This window comes from Seriola lalandi, unplaced genomic scaffold (assembly GCF_002814215.2).
Source record: "Seriola lalandi dorsalis isolate HSWRI2012SDOR001 ecotype SW California unplaced genomic scaffold, Sedor1 jcf7180002054782, whole genome shotgun sequence".
NCBI classification, from domain to species: domain Eukaryota; kingdom Metazoa; phylum Chordata; class Actinopteri; order Carangiformes; family Carangidae; genus Seriola; species Seriola lalandi.
Window position 1 is genome coordinate 885,588 of NW_019525335.1, and position 13,119 is coordinate 898,706.

Here is a 13,119-nt window from a genome sequence, read left to right on the forward strand (position 1 = left end):
CCATATCACCCAGTGGTGTGTACAGTAGGAGAGAGGGCTGCCACACACACCCAGACAAATAATGTTAATATACCATATTAAATTCACAATGTTTTGAACGTAAAATCTGAATTTGACTTGTGTTACTCAGATAAATCAGTCAGATAAATATCATGTCATATCATTTATTTATATCATTTTATTTGTTTCGGTCATAGACTTTGTCAAACAGCGTGATATGTGACTGGGAAACCGCTGGAGACGTGATATTGCAGTTTTGTCTGCAGTACCGTAAGTGTCCTGCAGACGGTGCTCAGTAACTGGATGATATTTTAAGATGACCAACGTGGCACCCTGTAAATTGAGAAACTGTCAGTCAAATGACAGTGTACATGTGGCTCGTTGGTCTAGGGGTATGATTCTCGCTTAGGGTGCGAGAGGTCCCGGGTTCAAATCCCGGACGAGCCCTTACTTATGCCGAAATATTTGTTTGGGCAAGAAACTGCTTCATTTAAATACCAACAGATCAATAGTGCAGATTAGATTCCTTCATTTTCTCTCAATTTAGAGTTGGTCTGTCCACATCCTCTAAATGTGGAACTACTAATGACACATATTCGTCTCAACTAAGACTACAAAGAACAACAATTATGTATGGAAGAAAGTCCAATATAATGAAGATCAATTAGAAAACAGGTGATTTATCTTGTGTAAACAGTATTTGGAAATATATAATTATGTAGGAAGAACGTCCTCGGGTTAGGGTTAGGGTTATCTGATCTGATTATCTCAAAGTGGTATTTCTCTCCCATTCCTGCTGAAATGATGATGTTGCACTACCACTGCTGCAGGTCTGGAGGAAGTGGAGCATGCTGCAGTATGATAAAGCGCCAGTAGGTGGCACTCGGCCACCAGAGAAATGCAAAGTTGTGCTGTGAACATCAGGGGATAACGTAGAAGTCCATACAACGTGGCATATACAGTGCAGCCTGGAAATCAATGTTGGACTTTCTTTATGTGTGGCTCGTTGGTCTAGGGGTATGATTCTCGCTTAGGGTGCGAGAGGTCCCGGGTTCAAATCCCGGACGAGCCCAACGTTTTTGTAAAATATGTAGTACAAGACATATAATTAATAGATAAAAAGGATTCATAACTAATAAATAAAAAATGTTCCTCAAAGAACGTTACACAATCAGTGCAAACTCCGTAATACATGGGAAGAACATAAGTCCTAAACTCAAAGGTTTCTGCTCTTTCCCACATAATGCAGCAAGGGTTAAATACAACTATTATTTGTTATATGATATTATATATATCATAATATATAATCTAATGTTTCTGACATTAAGTCATGCAGTTTAAATGTGCTATAATCACCAACTTTATTTACAATCAAGTGCGTTTTATGAGTGTTTTTGCAAAATATATAACTTCGCCAGATTTTGTTTACATTTTTTTCACACATGGATCAATTTATTTGGCAATATGTGGATCTGTGCATGAAGTGTAACTCTTCTGCAGTTGTTCACTTTGTATAATAGTAATAAAAAATGCCAGTTGAGGGGGTATTGCCTAATTTCATTGTCCTAATTTGTGCTAACTGTAAATGTATGTTGACGTTTGTGAGCTCGTTCTTCATTAGCCAATGCTGCCTAAACGCTGTTAACGCTTTGCGTGTGTTAATGTCCCACTGAATGAAGACGTGCAATTTAATTCAGCGCACCAAAGCGTCAGTTTGTTCCATTGGCTGTATTGCACATTTATTCAAGAGTGACTGCATCTACTGTTATAAAAATGGGTCTATAATTACTCACACTACCATCGGGTTGAGACTGGTCCTTTCCCCCTTTTAATAACAGAACAGTATGCAGATGAAACACACAAACAAAACTATTTATACCAGCAATACAGCTAGAGCATCATAAATACATACTATAAAAGCATATACAATCAATAAAAATAGAAAATAAATAAATATCACATTCTAACAAGTGTCATTTAAAAAGTTAATCTATGTGTTTTATTGACTTATTATTTCCATTGCTTCAAATTATGGTGCCATATTGAGGTAGGTGTTGATAAAAGTGTAATTTGAAAATATAATTGGAAATTAGTCCATTTCTTTTTGACATTAATTAAATCCGTACAAAGAAAATAACATCCTCATCTCAAACAAATAAATCTCTTGGATGAGAGTGGATGACATCATCGCTAGAGAGGGAGCAGCTCTAGAAATCCTCTGAGAAAATTCTGTGTAAATCGTCCTCACGGCCACATAGTTCTGCCTTCACACATCAGCAGTACACAAAGTTGTCCTGTTTCATAGAAAGTGTCCACTTAAGCACAGACACTTACAGAATTTGAACATGAGACTCAAAGTGATGGGAGTACCCTCCACCTCTCCCACTGACTGCAATACAACTTCAGGTGCTGATTTCCCCCGAGAAATGCTCAAGTGACATTTTTCTTTTCTGACTCACTCCTGTGTCCACATTTTTGGTTCTAGAAGAGAAACCCAACAGTTCCCACAAAGAGCAGCACTTGGTGACAAGGGTGAGAAAAAACTCCCTTTCAACAGGAAGAAACCAGAGTCCATCATTGGATAATAATTGTGTAAGGGACTTACAGGAAAACTACATTTATGTTTCTCAGCGCAATAATTTGAAATGTTCTGATAACTCTTACACCCATAACGAAGCTGTAATGAGTTACTACAATACAAACACAATCTCCCTACTTCTACTGCTTCACAGCCAAAGCATGTAACTATAGAATTGCTGAGTTGCTTAAAGGTTTATATTTTTTTGAGTCTTCAGTGAGTAATGTTTTATTAATATTAATAAAGGCAGACCTGTTAAGTATTCAAGCTTTTATAGCTTGATATAAGAGATATAGCTTTTTTTTAATTTATTTTTTTTATTAATTTTAAATCTTTTTACGATTTCTGCAACTAGTTGTAGCCGGATGAGCCATTTTGAATATGGGATACAGAACGAGTTAGGACCGAATTAACCACTCCATGGACGGGTCCAAATCGGATCCGGGCCGAATGAGCTGCTTCATGAGCGGATACGGATGTGGTCTGGAAGTGGACTCCGAACCGGACCTGTTTTGTCGATCCGATCCGGAGCCTATGATACCTCCAGGACGGATCCAGTGCGGAGACAATTTGCTATCGGGGAGGTAAGGTAGGTCATAAAAGTTCGATCTTAGAAGTGATCGTCTATATGGGGATATAGTGGTATAGCTTTATTACAGATCAACTTTTGTAAGTGCATGTACATGTGTGTATACATGTCTTGCTGTGGTTGTGATGACACATTTAATTGTGAAAACATCAGTGTGAGGTTATTTTGGCCAGTCGTGACAGCTTTCTAAATGCTTTCTGATGGACACCTGCAGTGATTGAGGTCAGTGTCAGGATGAGTCTCAACGACATGAATGAAACTGAAAGTAACGTCCTTTGTGCATATTAAAACATGAAGAGTGAAGTACACGCACCAAGCAGCAGGCACATTCAAAAGTTCTCCAGGAATTTTTCTAGTTTTATAATGTTCATCATTTTATTTACCCAAGGAACATGACTGTCGGGTCTGTAGTCCAAAAACTCATTTTCCCGCCAGCCCTTGTGTTTCCGTTCCTGCGCACAGCCCCCCGGCTTCTCCATTGAGCGTCACTGCCATGACAACAGGACGATGGCTGCAAACGAGAAGGGGGAAAATGTGATTTTTGTGTGAACGAGGAGGAACAAACCGTCGTTTTTTACGGTCTGGCTCGTGGACGTGAAGGTAAGAAAAACCCGGGAACAAACCTAAATGTGTTTTGTCACCAGCGGAGAAGCTGTGGAAATAACAACGACACTGTTTTTGACGTGATAGCTGGTGCCCAGGTAACTTCGATAGCTAGCTAATTAGCCGGCTAAGCTAAAGTTAATTCAGAGGGCTTGACGTTAGCTGCAAGCTTATTTACCTGTGCCGGATGCCTCCATTTGTAACCGACTTAAAACAGCTTTTTAATGCGTGTATGTTTCATTAATGCTTCCCAGTCATAGAGAGCTTGTTTGCCATAACAGATAGTTCTCCTGAGTGTACACCTATAAACCCACAGGTGTCTGGTCATGTGCTGTTAAAGCTCAGGAGTACACAAAGTTGAATACCAGCCGGCGAGTAAAACAGCTAATTTACATGCTAATTTCTCTGTCTCGTCCTTGACTGTTGAATTGAGTCTGTACTGTGGCTTGTGGTTGCACTAACAACGTGGAGTGTTATACACACATTTACGACTACAAAGCAAATAAAAGCCATTCTCATTCTGTGATAATTTACTGCCGCTCTAAATGACGGCTCCAGTTTGACTTTCAGCACAATGTAATGTGAAGGACATGTGTCAAACCACTTTATATGTTCTTTTTACATACTGAAACATGTATTCTTATATATATGGACAGAAGAATGTCTTCTAGTTATTGTAATATTTAATTTTCCTATCCATTTTGGTTATTAAAAAGGCAACGGCTGCTAATGGTGAACTGCTGTGATGTTACACATTATTGATCAATATGGGGAAACATGTTTTGCATGTAACGGTAAATGAATGATGTACCAGTTTTAGATCATATTAGGGATATGTCATTTACATGGAACATGAGAAGCCTGGTATTATATATACCTGTATACATGATCATTACAGAATCCAGGTTTCTGATTGTCTGCCTGCAGGTGTGTCTTCATCTCAGTCACTATGTTCTGTTTTAAAAAGGATGCTCAGGAACCTGGATTAGGTGTTTACATACCCCAATATCCTGGTCTATGGTGCTCCAGGTAGGGTATCAAGGTTTCTCAAAACCTGAATAAGGTCTTATCCAGGTTTCTGAAACCAGGATATGATGTTTACCTATGCAACAGAAAACAGGGATCCACTCCAATAATGCAATCATAACCAGGAAACTACTGTACATATAAAGACAACCTGTACGACACTGTCCCTAGTAGTAACTACTGCTGTTCCACATTTATTATCAAGGCGGAAGTCGTCAGACAAAGTGAACGATACCAAAGTGAGATTCTTTGAGTTGAAGACTTTTGAAGTTTCTACCAACTTCATCCTTGCAGAAAGCATTAGTTGAGGCAAATTTAAGATATATCCACAGCTAATCGATGAACAAATTGGGAAAAAGTGCATGTCATGTATAACAGGTTGTGCTCAGGAAAAACAATGAAGCATGCGGTGGTGCGATTAACACTGCTGTATCACTGGAAGAAAAAGCAAACATGTCTGTGTCCGTGTGAATGCAGCAACGGTTTGGTATTTTATTTCATTAATAATTTTGAAATTTTAAACGCTGCTTTGTTATGAAGTATCTTGATAGAAGAAGCTGTAATATTCCTTCAACACTGCTCAGGTCTGTATGGCAGTGCACTGTGGTTAGGAGGGATTCTCTCTGTCTGGATTAGCTGCCCGTTCCACCTGCTCAGCACTTAGAAATTAGAAAAGCTGCTTGCCCCCACCCACCCCCCTCCTCACTCCCCCCTTCAATCCTGGGATCATGTGACCTGCCTTCGAGGTCTACCATTGGCTGTGGGTGTCAGTGTGGTGCACAGAGTGCTGAGAGCCAGCTGAGCGGATAGTGGTCCAAGCTGTCACCGTGCCAGTGACTAAAGCTTCACCTTAATGGTTGAATTGGCAGAATAAATTGTTGGAGGAAGTTTAATGAGAAATATTTGCTCTTTCTTCATTACCCATTGTTGTGGTGCTGGTGAGCAAGTGACCCCATCTCCCAACTACATGACTGGATCTGTGAATAGGAGATACCACTGTGTGCCAAAAGTTACTTCCTCATCAGTTTAAATAATTTTGTCCTTTGTTAATGCATAAATGTTTTCCTTGTGTCTCTCTTTGTTCATCTGTCAGTTGATCAGTAGTTCATCTTTAATATATTGCTACGCATTATCAATTAGGAGGACTGTATTTCAATGGAATATGAAGTTGTACACCACAGATTACAGAGACATAGATCAACTGGAAAACATCTGTATGTCAGGTTCACAGCAGAAGAAATCGAACCATTTTCCCTCTTATGTGTTTCCCTCTCTGTCCACGTAGAGGCAGCATGTCTCTGTTCAAAGCCCGTGATTGGTGGTCGGCAGTTCTTGGCGAGGGAGAAGAATTTGACCAGGGATGCCTGTGTGTCGGAGATGTGGACAACAGCGGCACCGGACATGGTCAGTGTGTAGTCAGTGTGTATGTTAACCACCACAGAGCATACAGACTGCAGAACCTTACCTCTTATTGCACCACTTTCAATTCACTCTATGTGGATGCAAAAATATATTAGAGTTAAATGTTTATTTCCTTGTAGTATATGAATCATCATTGTCTCCACATCCATTATGTCAAATTGATTTGGAAACGAGACTTCCAATGACGTGCACCAATTGCAACACAAGGAACAAGAGATGCACAAAAATCAGTCTATTCATAATTCAAATCAAACATACCTCTTGGCAGAAAGGACAGGAAACGAGTCCTCGATTATATAGAACTTACTGATATCTAACATCTTATAAAGCAAAATAAAAATCTAAGCACTTGTCTTGTAACACTAAACATGCTCATATTTATATAGGAGGGGTGCATTTACAATTCTTGATGAATTCCAGCCCTTGATCCTACAGTGGCTCAATGCACTTATTGTAAGTTGATTTGGACAAAACAATCTGCCAAATCAGCGTAATGTTATGTTATTTAATATAATGTGATGTCTACCTGGACAGAAGTAGTGTCTCTGTGCAAGAAACCTAAAAGTGGCTGAAATATAGGCAGAACTCAAAGGGAAAGAAAATAAAACTATACTCTGTTCTCTGTATGAAGATGTCATGTGTGCAACACCCCTTCTTTTATTTTGGAATACTCCAGGTTATCATATTTGAAATGTCTTTGACTCTTCTATATATATTTCATTGTTTCTACTATTTTTAAAAGATCTTGTTTTATGTATTAAATATTTTACAGGATTTGTGAAGTGTCTTGAAATGTGATCTATCTTGAATTGTAACATCCATACTTATCTTCCTCTGTGACTATGACTTTGCAGACAAAGTGGTGGTGGGCAGCTACATGGGAATGCTGCGGATCTTCTCCCCACATGCCAATAAGTCCAGTGAGGGAGGTATAGCTGATGCCCAGCTTCTGGAGGTCCAGCTTCAAAATGCCATCATCCAGATGGAAGTGGGCAAGTTTGTCTCGTAAGTAGACCTAGACCAAACCTGGGCCAAGGCCACGTGGGGGTTAGGAAGGATATGTACTGCAGCCATGGAAGATTGTAGGTTGTTATGTTATATTTCAACATAATTAATAGAACACAGTTTATGCAGTTTATGATGTAAATCACATTTTTAAATTCTGATTTATAGAAGATGTTGAATGTTTTTTTGTTTCCTTGGACTGGACATTATGTCCCAGAAAATGGGAATGTTAGTATCTAGACACTAATGGATTCTATTCGTTCTACTGTTGGTTTCAGTCTTAACTCAGTGACACTCCTGATAAATCAAGTCACTGATCTGTGCTCTCCCACCAGGATCATTGATAGTCTTGCTAATCTCTCAGCCCTCCCTCCCTCCAGCCCCAACCTGTGTTAGTGTTTTGTAGGTCAAATTGGCATTAGCCTAATGTCTTCTACCAGGGAGAAACTTTAAATCACTGTCTCACGAATGCAAATCTTTGCCTTATTTTCTCACATTACACTCCTATACAAGTAAACACATAAAGCACAAAGTAAATGCGGATCAGATCTTGTACCATTTAAGGATTGCAACTAACTTCATTTAAAAAAAAAAAAAAAAAATGATGTTCTCAATTTATTGATTATAATCATTTTAGTCTATAAATGTCAGAAAAATGCAGATCACAAGTTCCCAGAACCAACAGTGTTGTCTTCAAAGTTTCTGTTTTTACAGTTTATAATAATTCAAAACAGAGACACGGAGTAAAAACTCCTGAACCTGCAGTTGACATTTTTGATGCTAAACCGTGTTATTATTGTTTTTGTCAGGGATCCATTACTGGCTTTCACACCTGCACTTCTTACTGTGGGTGGTTTTCTAATGTTTGTGGAATTCGTTATTGCAGTCAGTCCATATAAGAGCGTTGACTAAATGTACTGTAAATAAAATGTAAATGTCATTTAAATTAAGAACAAAAAAGTGTTGATGTTTTTAATTAAGTAGCAAACGGTTGCATTTAGTGAATATAGTCATGTTAGAAATGGTTTGTTAGTACATGCAAGTAGGTTGTAGCAAGTAGGTTAAGAGGTCACTGCTGAAGAGGACATGGAGCCTTTGATAGAGCCATTGGTCTGCTTCAGGAATTACACCTTTGATCTTTAGATTACAGGGCAGCTCCTCTGTGCTCTCTGGCCACCCTGACGGTCATATCTCTGTTTGTGTTACATACTGTGTGTGTGTGTGTGTGTGTGTGTGTGTGTGTGTGTGTGTGTGTGTGTGTGTGTGTGTGTGCGCGCGCGCGTGTGTGCTGCTGCTGCTGCTGCCCGGGAATTAATCACAGGTCTGTCTTTAACTCTGTGTCATGACCTTCTGTGAATTATAAGCATTCATAATATAGCTTATAATATAGCCTTACTTTAAACTGCCAGGCAGAAACACCCATTCATAACTCATCACACCGCTTTTTCATTCATAGAGAAAACATCCCTGCTGTGACTTACCACCACATTAACATGCCTTTTTTTTCTTCTGCGATGCATGCTAGCCCAAAACCACTATGTCAGGAGTTTCTCTCCCTCCGCATGATTTATCATGATCTATCAGCTACCCAGTGGTCCAAACATAGTTGTGCTCATACTATCAGGCTAACCACTGAGTTGCTAGCATAACTGTCAGAACCCAAGGGCCCTATCCTGCATTGTTATTGCACTGTATAATTGGAGAAAGAGCTGACCCCTCTGAGTCGAGGTCAAGCGAAATGTGCAGATGCCTCCAGTAGAAACGACTTGTTTTGGAGCAAAGATGATTAAATGACCCCTCACAGCCAAAACTATTTGAAAGTGGGAAAGAAGCGGGAGGAAAGGAATGATGTGGGGATAGTGACAGAATAGTGGTGATACATATATTGCTCAGTGGAGAATTTTATCCATCTTACATCATATTTAGCTTAGCAGTAAAGGGAACACACTGAACCTTGTGCCCTGAGCTACTTTGCCATTTTTGTGCGCTTTAAAACATCTGAACAGTTTAGGCCTTGGTTACTCCTGTCAGAATGAAATACTGACCATAACATTATTTGCGCCTTGCTCCAATTTTCAAAGCACTGTTGTCATTAATAACTGAAGAAAAAACGTTTGAAAAGTTGAATGCTTGAGCAGTAAAATGCACCATTTCAGGTTTTAAAAGTGGCTTATGGTGGCTATTGTTAGCAAGCTTTCCACACACACTGCTGTGTACCTGACATTACTGAGTCACTTCACTCTACTTCACTAGGACTTTATTCTTTTAGCTTGTCCCAGAAAAACATTGCTGTAGTTGTATTGTAAAAGTAAAACAGGACATAAGCACATTGTTCCTCACCTTTGGCATTTTTGTTTTCTTGTTTGGGGAGTCATGTCACTGACTAATGATTATCTTATTGAAGCACTCAACTGACTTAAGAAATCTTTGGAGATGAAAGGAAAATGAGCTGTTAAACTATTACTGACATTTTTTGCCACAGTGACCATCATTCAGAAGCAACTACATGGATTTGCTATATTCATCTTTAATGAAACATGGGGAGGGATAGACAGATGTTCATAGGTCATAGGTCAAACACTGATGTTGTTTCACTGAATATTTCATTGAAGAATAACAATATATTTAATGACTATGTGTCTTTAATTTAATTTAAACTGCTTAATCAAATTAATTACACATTGAATCAATGTCGAATCAACCATCAACAGCAACTATGTTACATTTAAATGAACAATTTTTAATGGAAAATTGTATGTGCACTGCTACAACAGTGTGTGTGGCACAACCTGGATGAATGTAAGACTGAAGCTGCAAACATTTAAATCAGTAACAAACAGTGACAGAGGCTGTCTGCAGAATAGTGTGCACTCTTCTTCTCTCAATTGAAGCCAGACCGACTTTGAAATCTACAGTAAATTAAGCATAAACACCTCCCCTTTTCAATTAAGCCACACAGCTAATTGAACCCCTAACCCTGGCAGAGATCCTGCCTTACTTTAGCCATTGATCTGAACACTGTACCTCCCATTGACGCACTGTGGGTGTATAGGAACCTCCCGGAAAAGCGAGGTTTCTGGGAAAAGCTCTGGTGGTTCGCCTCGAAGGCTTCCCATATCATCACGCTGGGAGCAGAATCCAAGTAAATCAGTCTGTTTGGAAGACGTCGTGTTTAGTTACCTGCGGTTTTCAGTGCAGCATTCTTCAGAGGGTGGTGGACATTTTGGAAACCGGCCTCGTCAGAGAAGCACGTTGTAAATATTGTCAGGGCAGACCGAGGTGGGCAGCTGGTGAAAGGTTTTGTTTCAGCACTGACTTGAGTGGTTTTTTTTAAGCAAGAGAGAAAACTTGAGGGATCCAGTTTTCTCCTCCCTTGTTGTTCTTCTCTCAACAAACATTACAACAGTGGTTGAAAGTTAGTAAGGCGGCATCAGATCTGGGTCCAGAAAGTGGACAGATACCTTCTCTGTGGGTTTGTGGTTAAGGAAATAAGTGAAAATCTAGGATCAGCATCACTGAGACCATCATCTACACCTCAGACATAACCAATGCTCAAACAACCCAGCAGCTGTTACAGTAATTATTTTAGAAGTATGAGTTAAACTATGAGAGACACTTTAGCTGAGAACATGGGTTCACCCAAAGTTCTGAATCAACCGTTATAAACCTGGGATCCATCTTATACTTCTGTTCACAGTCTCTGTTCAAATCTGTAAAATCTGTGGTATTCAACATAATGAACACAACATGTAATTAGGAAACTAATGCTATTGCAGTCATAAAGTGAGCATGTATTGACCTTCAGGTAACAGAGTTTGTTTCTGTTCTCTTCTCAGGTGTTCGGAGCTTCTTCACCTGGCTGTTCTTCACCCCAGGAAACTGTCCGTCTACTCTGTGTCAGGTAACACACATTCACAAGAGCAGCTTAATGCTTTTTTCCCTTCTTGTTTCTCATAACTCCTCAAACTTTGAGCAACTTTCACTGTCAAAATTATCATATAGATTTGATTTATTTTTCTGATTTGTGTGTTCAGGCACTGCAGGCAACGTGGAGCACGGTGACCAGTACCAGTTGAAGCTGGTTTATGAACACAACCTGAAAAGAACAGCCTGCAACATGACTTACGGCACCTTTGGAGGAGTCACGGGTATGTCTGGCATTTTAAATGCTTGATTTGACTACTTGTTACCTGATCAGTTTACCAGGAAAAGATGCATCCATGTTCAGGTGAAAAACACCAGCCCTTCTCTAGGATTAAAACTTCTCTTTGGCATTACTTTACAAAAACAACATCGGGAGTCTTACAGAACTGATCATGACAGATTTTAGATCACCATAGAATACCACAGGACTGTTTATGCATAATTATAGCTGTTGGTAACGCCACTCAAGGGACATTTTATGCCCTCCAGGAACAGTGGCTGGTGGTAGAACTTCTACTATTTTACCAGACTTGTATGTCCTTCTAGGCGTGAATCTTTGTGAGGACCAGAGTGACATTTTTGCAAAGTGGAATGCTGAACATCCAGAGGGCTGTTTGAGAGTTCAGACTTGGTTTAATGGTTAAGTTTGGAATTAGGTGTTGGTCCAGTTTAGGCATTTAATTGTTATGTTTTAGGGTTAGGGGCTATGGAATGTATTAAATCGGTGAGGGTCCTCACAAGTATAGAGGTACAAACGTGTGTGTATGAGTGAACATCTGTGCATGTGTCTTGGCAAAAGGGGTAATTGGCTGCACTGGACAAATACATGAAACTATAAAAGTCTCTAAGAGGAGCGAAGGATGGAAAGAGAGAGAGAGTGAGAGAGGGGGAGAGGGAGTAAGGGAGGGAGGGAGACAGAGAGGGACAGAGAGAGAGGGGTCATATAGCTGCTCTCTCTACCGTCAGTTGGGCTTTTGGAAAAACCAAGTAGGGGAAAGCCCTCGAATAAAACATCCAAGAAAAACACACACACACACACACACACACACACACACACACACACCAAAAGACACACTCACATGGGGAACCCCCTTTAAAGCAGAGAATATGGCATTTCCAAATAAAGGCTGTATTGTCAAGGTGTGTGTGTCCGTGTGTGTGTGAGGACAGACATTGCCAGGCTGTGGCCTGGCATGATGGACCCTTCATTCACTCCATGTTTACAGAGCATGTGTGTGTGTGTGTGTGCGTGTGTGTGTTTGATTGATAGAAAGAACAGTGTGCGCTCATTAAAACCAATACCTTGGCCTGTTCTGAATGCACGTGCACCATGAACCTGTACGTGTGTCCGTGTGTTTCCACATGCTATTTTCTGGTATTACCACACTGTGCAGCGGTATTTTGGATTCGTCATGCGAGCTCTCACACACGCTCCCGCTCTCCAACGAACACACAACACGTGAAGTTTTCGTCCCCGACACACACACAGATACACGCATACTTCAGGTTTGCGTGGATGCATCAGCCCGCATTTGACATGAATGTATACAAACGTGGCAGCACAAGACACACACGTAACCTTGCATGCTAGCACATACAACCACATACTTAAACACATATGCAAAGAAACACATGCACTCATATATACAAACATACTACTCGTCTCCTCTCCTCTCCCCACTCTTCTCTATAATTGATGCCGTCCTCTCTCCTCCTGCTCCATCCTCTTGTCACCTCTAGATGGCAGTGCAGGCCCTGGAATTGTACTTACTAAAGCATGAACGAATGGGATCCCGTATGGAAGGGAAAGTCCCATTTATCCAGCAGGGTCCTCTCATCAGGAGGGTCAGAGTTCAGCTCCAGTGCAGCGTCTCTGGATCTGGTAGAGATTCAGTGTCTCGCTCCAGGACACTACAGCAGAATGGGGTAGCTCGTAACTAGCTCCTATGCTTGGATTACAGGGCCCAACTCA

General features: G+C 40.3%; 1 protein-coding gene and 2 non-coding genes across 4 annotated transcripts in view; all 3 read left to right on the top strand.

Annotated features, from left to right (window-relative positions):
* The first annotated feature begins 375 nt into the window (after positions 1-375).
* On the top strand, positions 376-447 carry trnap-agg (transfer RNA proline (anticodon AGG)). The gene has a single exon. It is a non-coding gene; the product is annotated as a tRNA-Pro (tRNA).
* A 553-nt stretch (positions 448-1,000) lies between these two features.
* trnap-agg (transfer RNA proline (anticodon AGG)) lies at positions 1,001-1,072 on the top strand. Its single transcript has one exon. It is a non-coding gene; the product is annotated as a tRNA-Pro (tRNA).
* A 2,591-nt stretch (positions 1,073-3,663) lies between these two features.
* bbs9 (Bardet-Biedl syndrome 9) overlaps positions 3,664-13,119 on the top strand; it is a 161,595-nt gene continuing 152,139 nt past the window's right edge. For both annotated transcript variants that reach the window (XM_023425470.2, XM_087179093.1), the window contains exons 1-5: positions 3,664-3,767; positions 6,082-6,200; positions 7,073-7,223; positions 11,060-11,124; positions 11,258-11,371. In XM_023425470.2, coding sequence (XP_023281238.1) covers positions 6,089-6,200; positions 7,073-7,223; positions 11,060-11,124; positions 11,258-11,371 — 442 coding nt within the window. In that variant the 5' untranslated portion in view covers positions 3,664-3,767; positions 6,082-6,088. The remainder of the gene's footprint in view (positions 3,768-6,081; positions 6,201-7,072; positions 7,224-11,059; positions 11,125-11,257; positions 11,372-13,119) is intronic.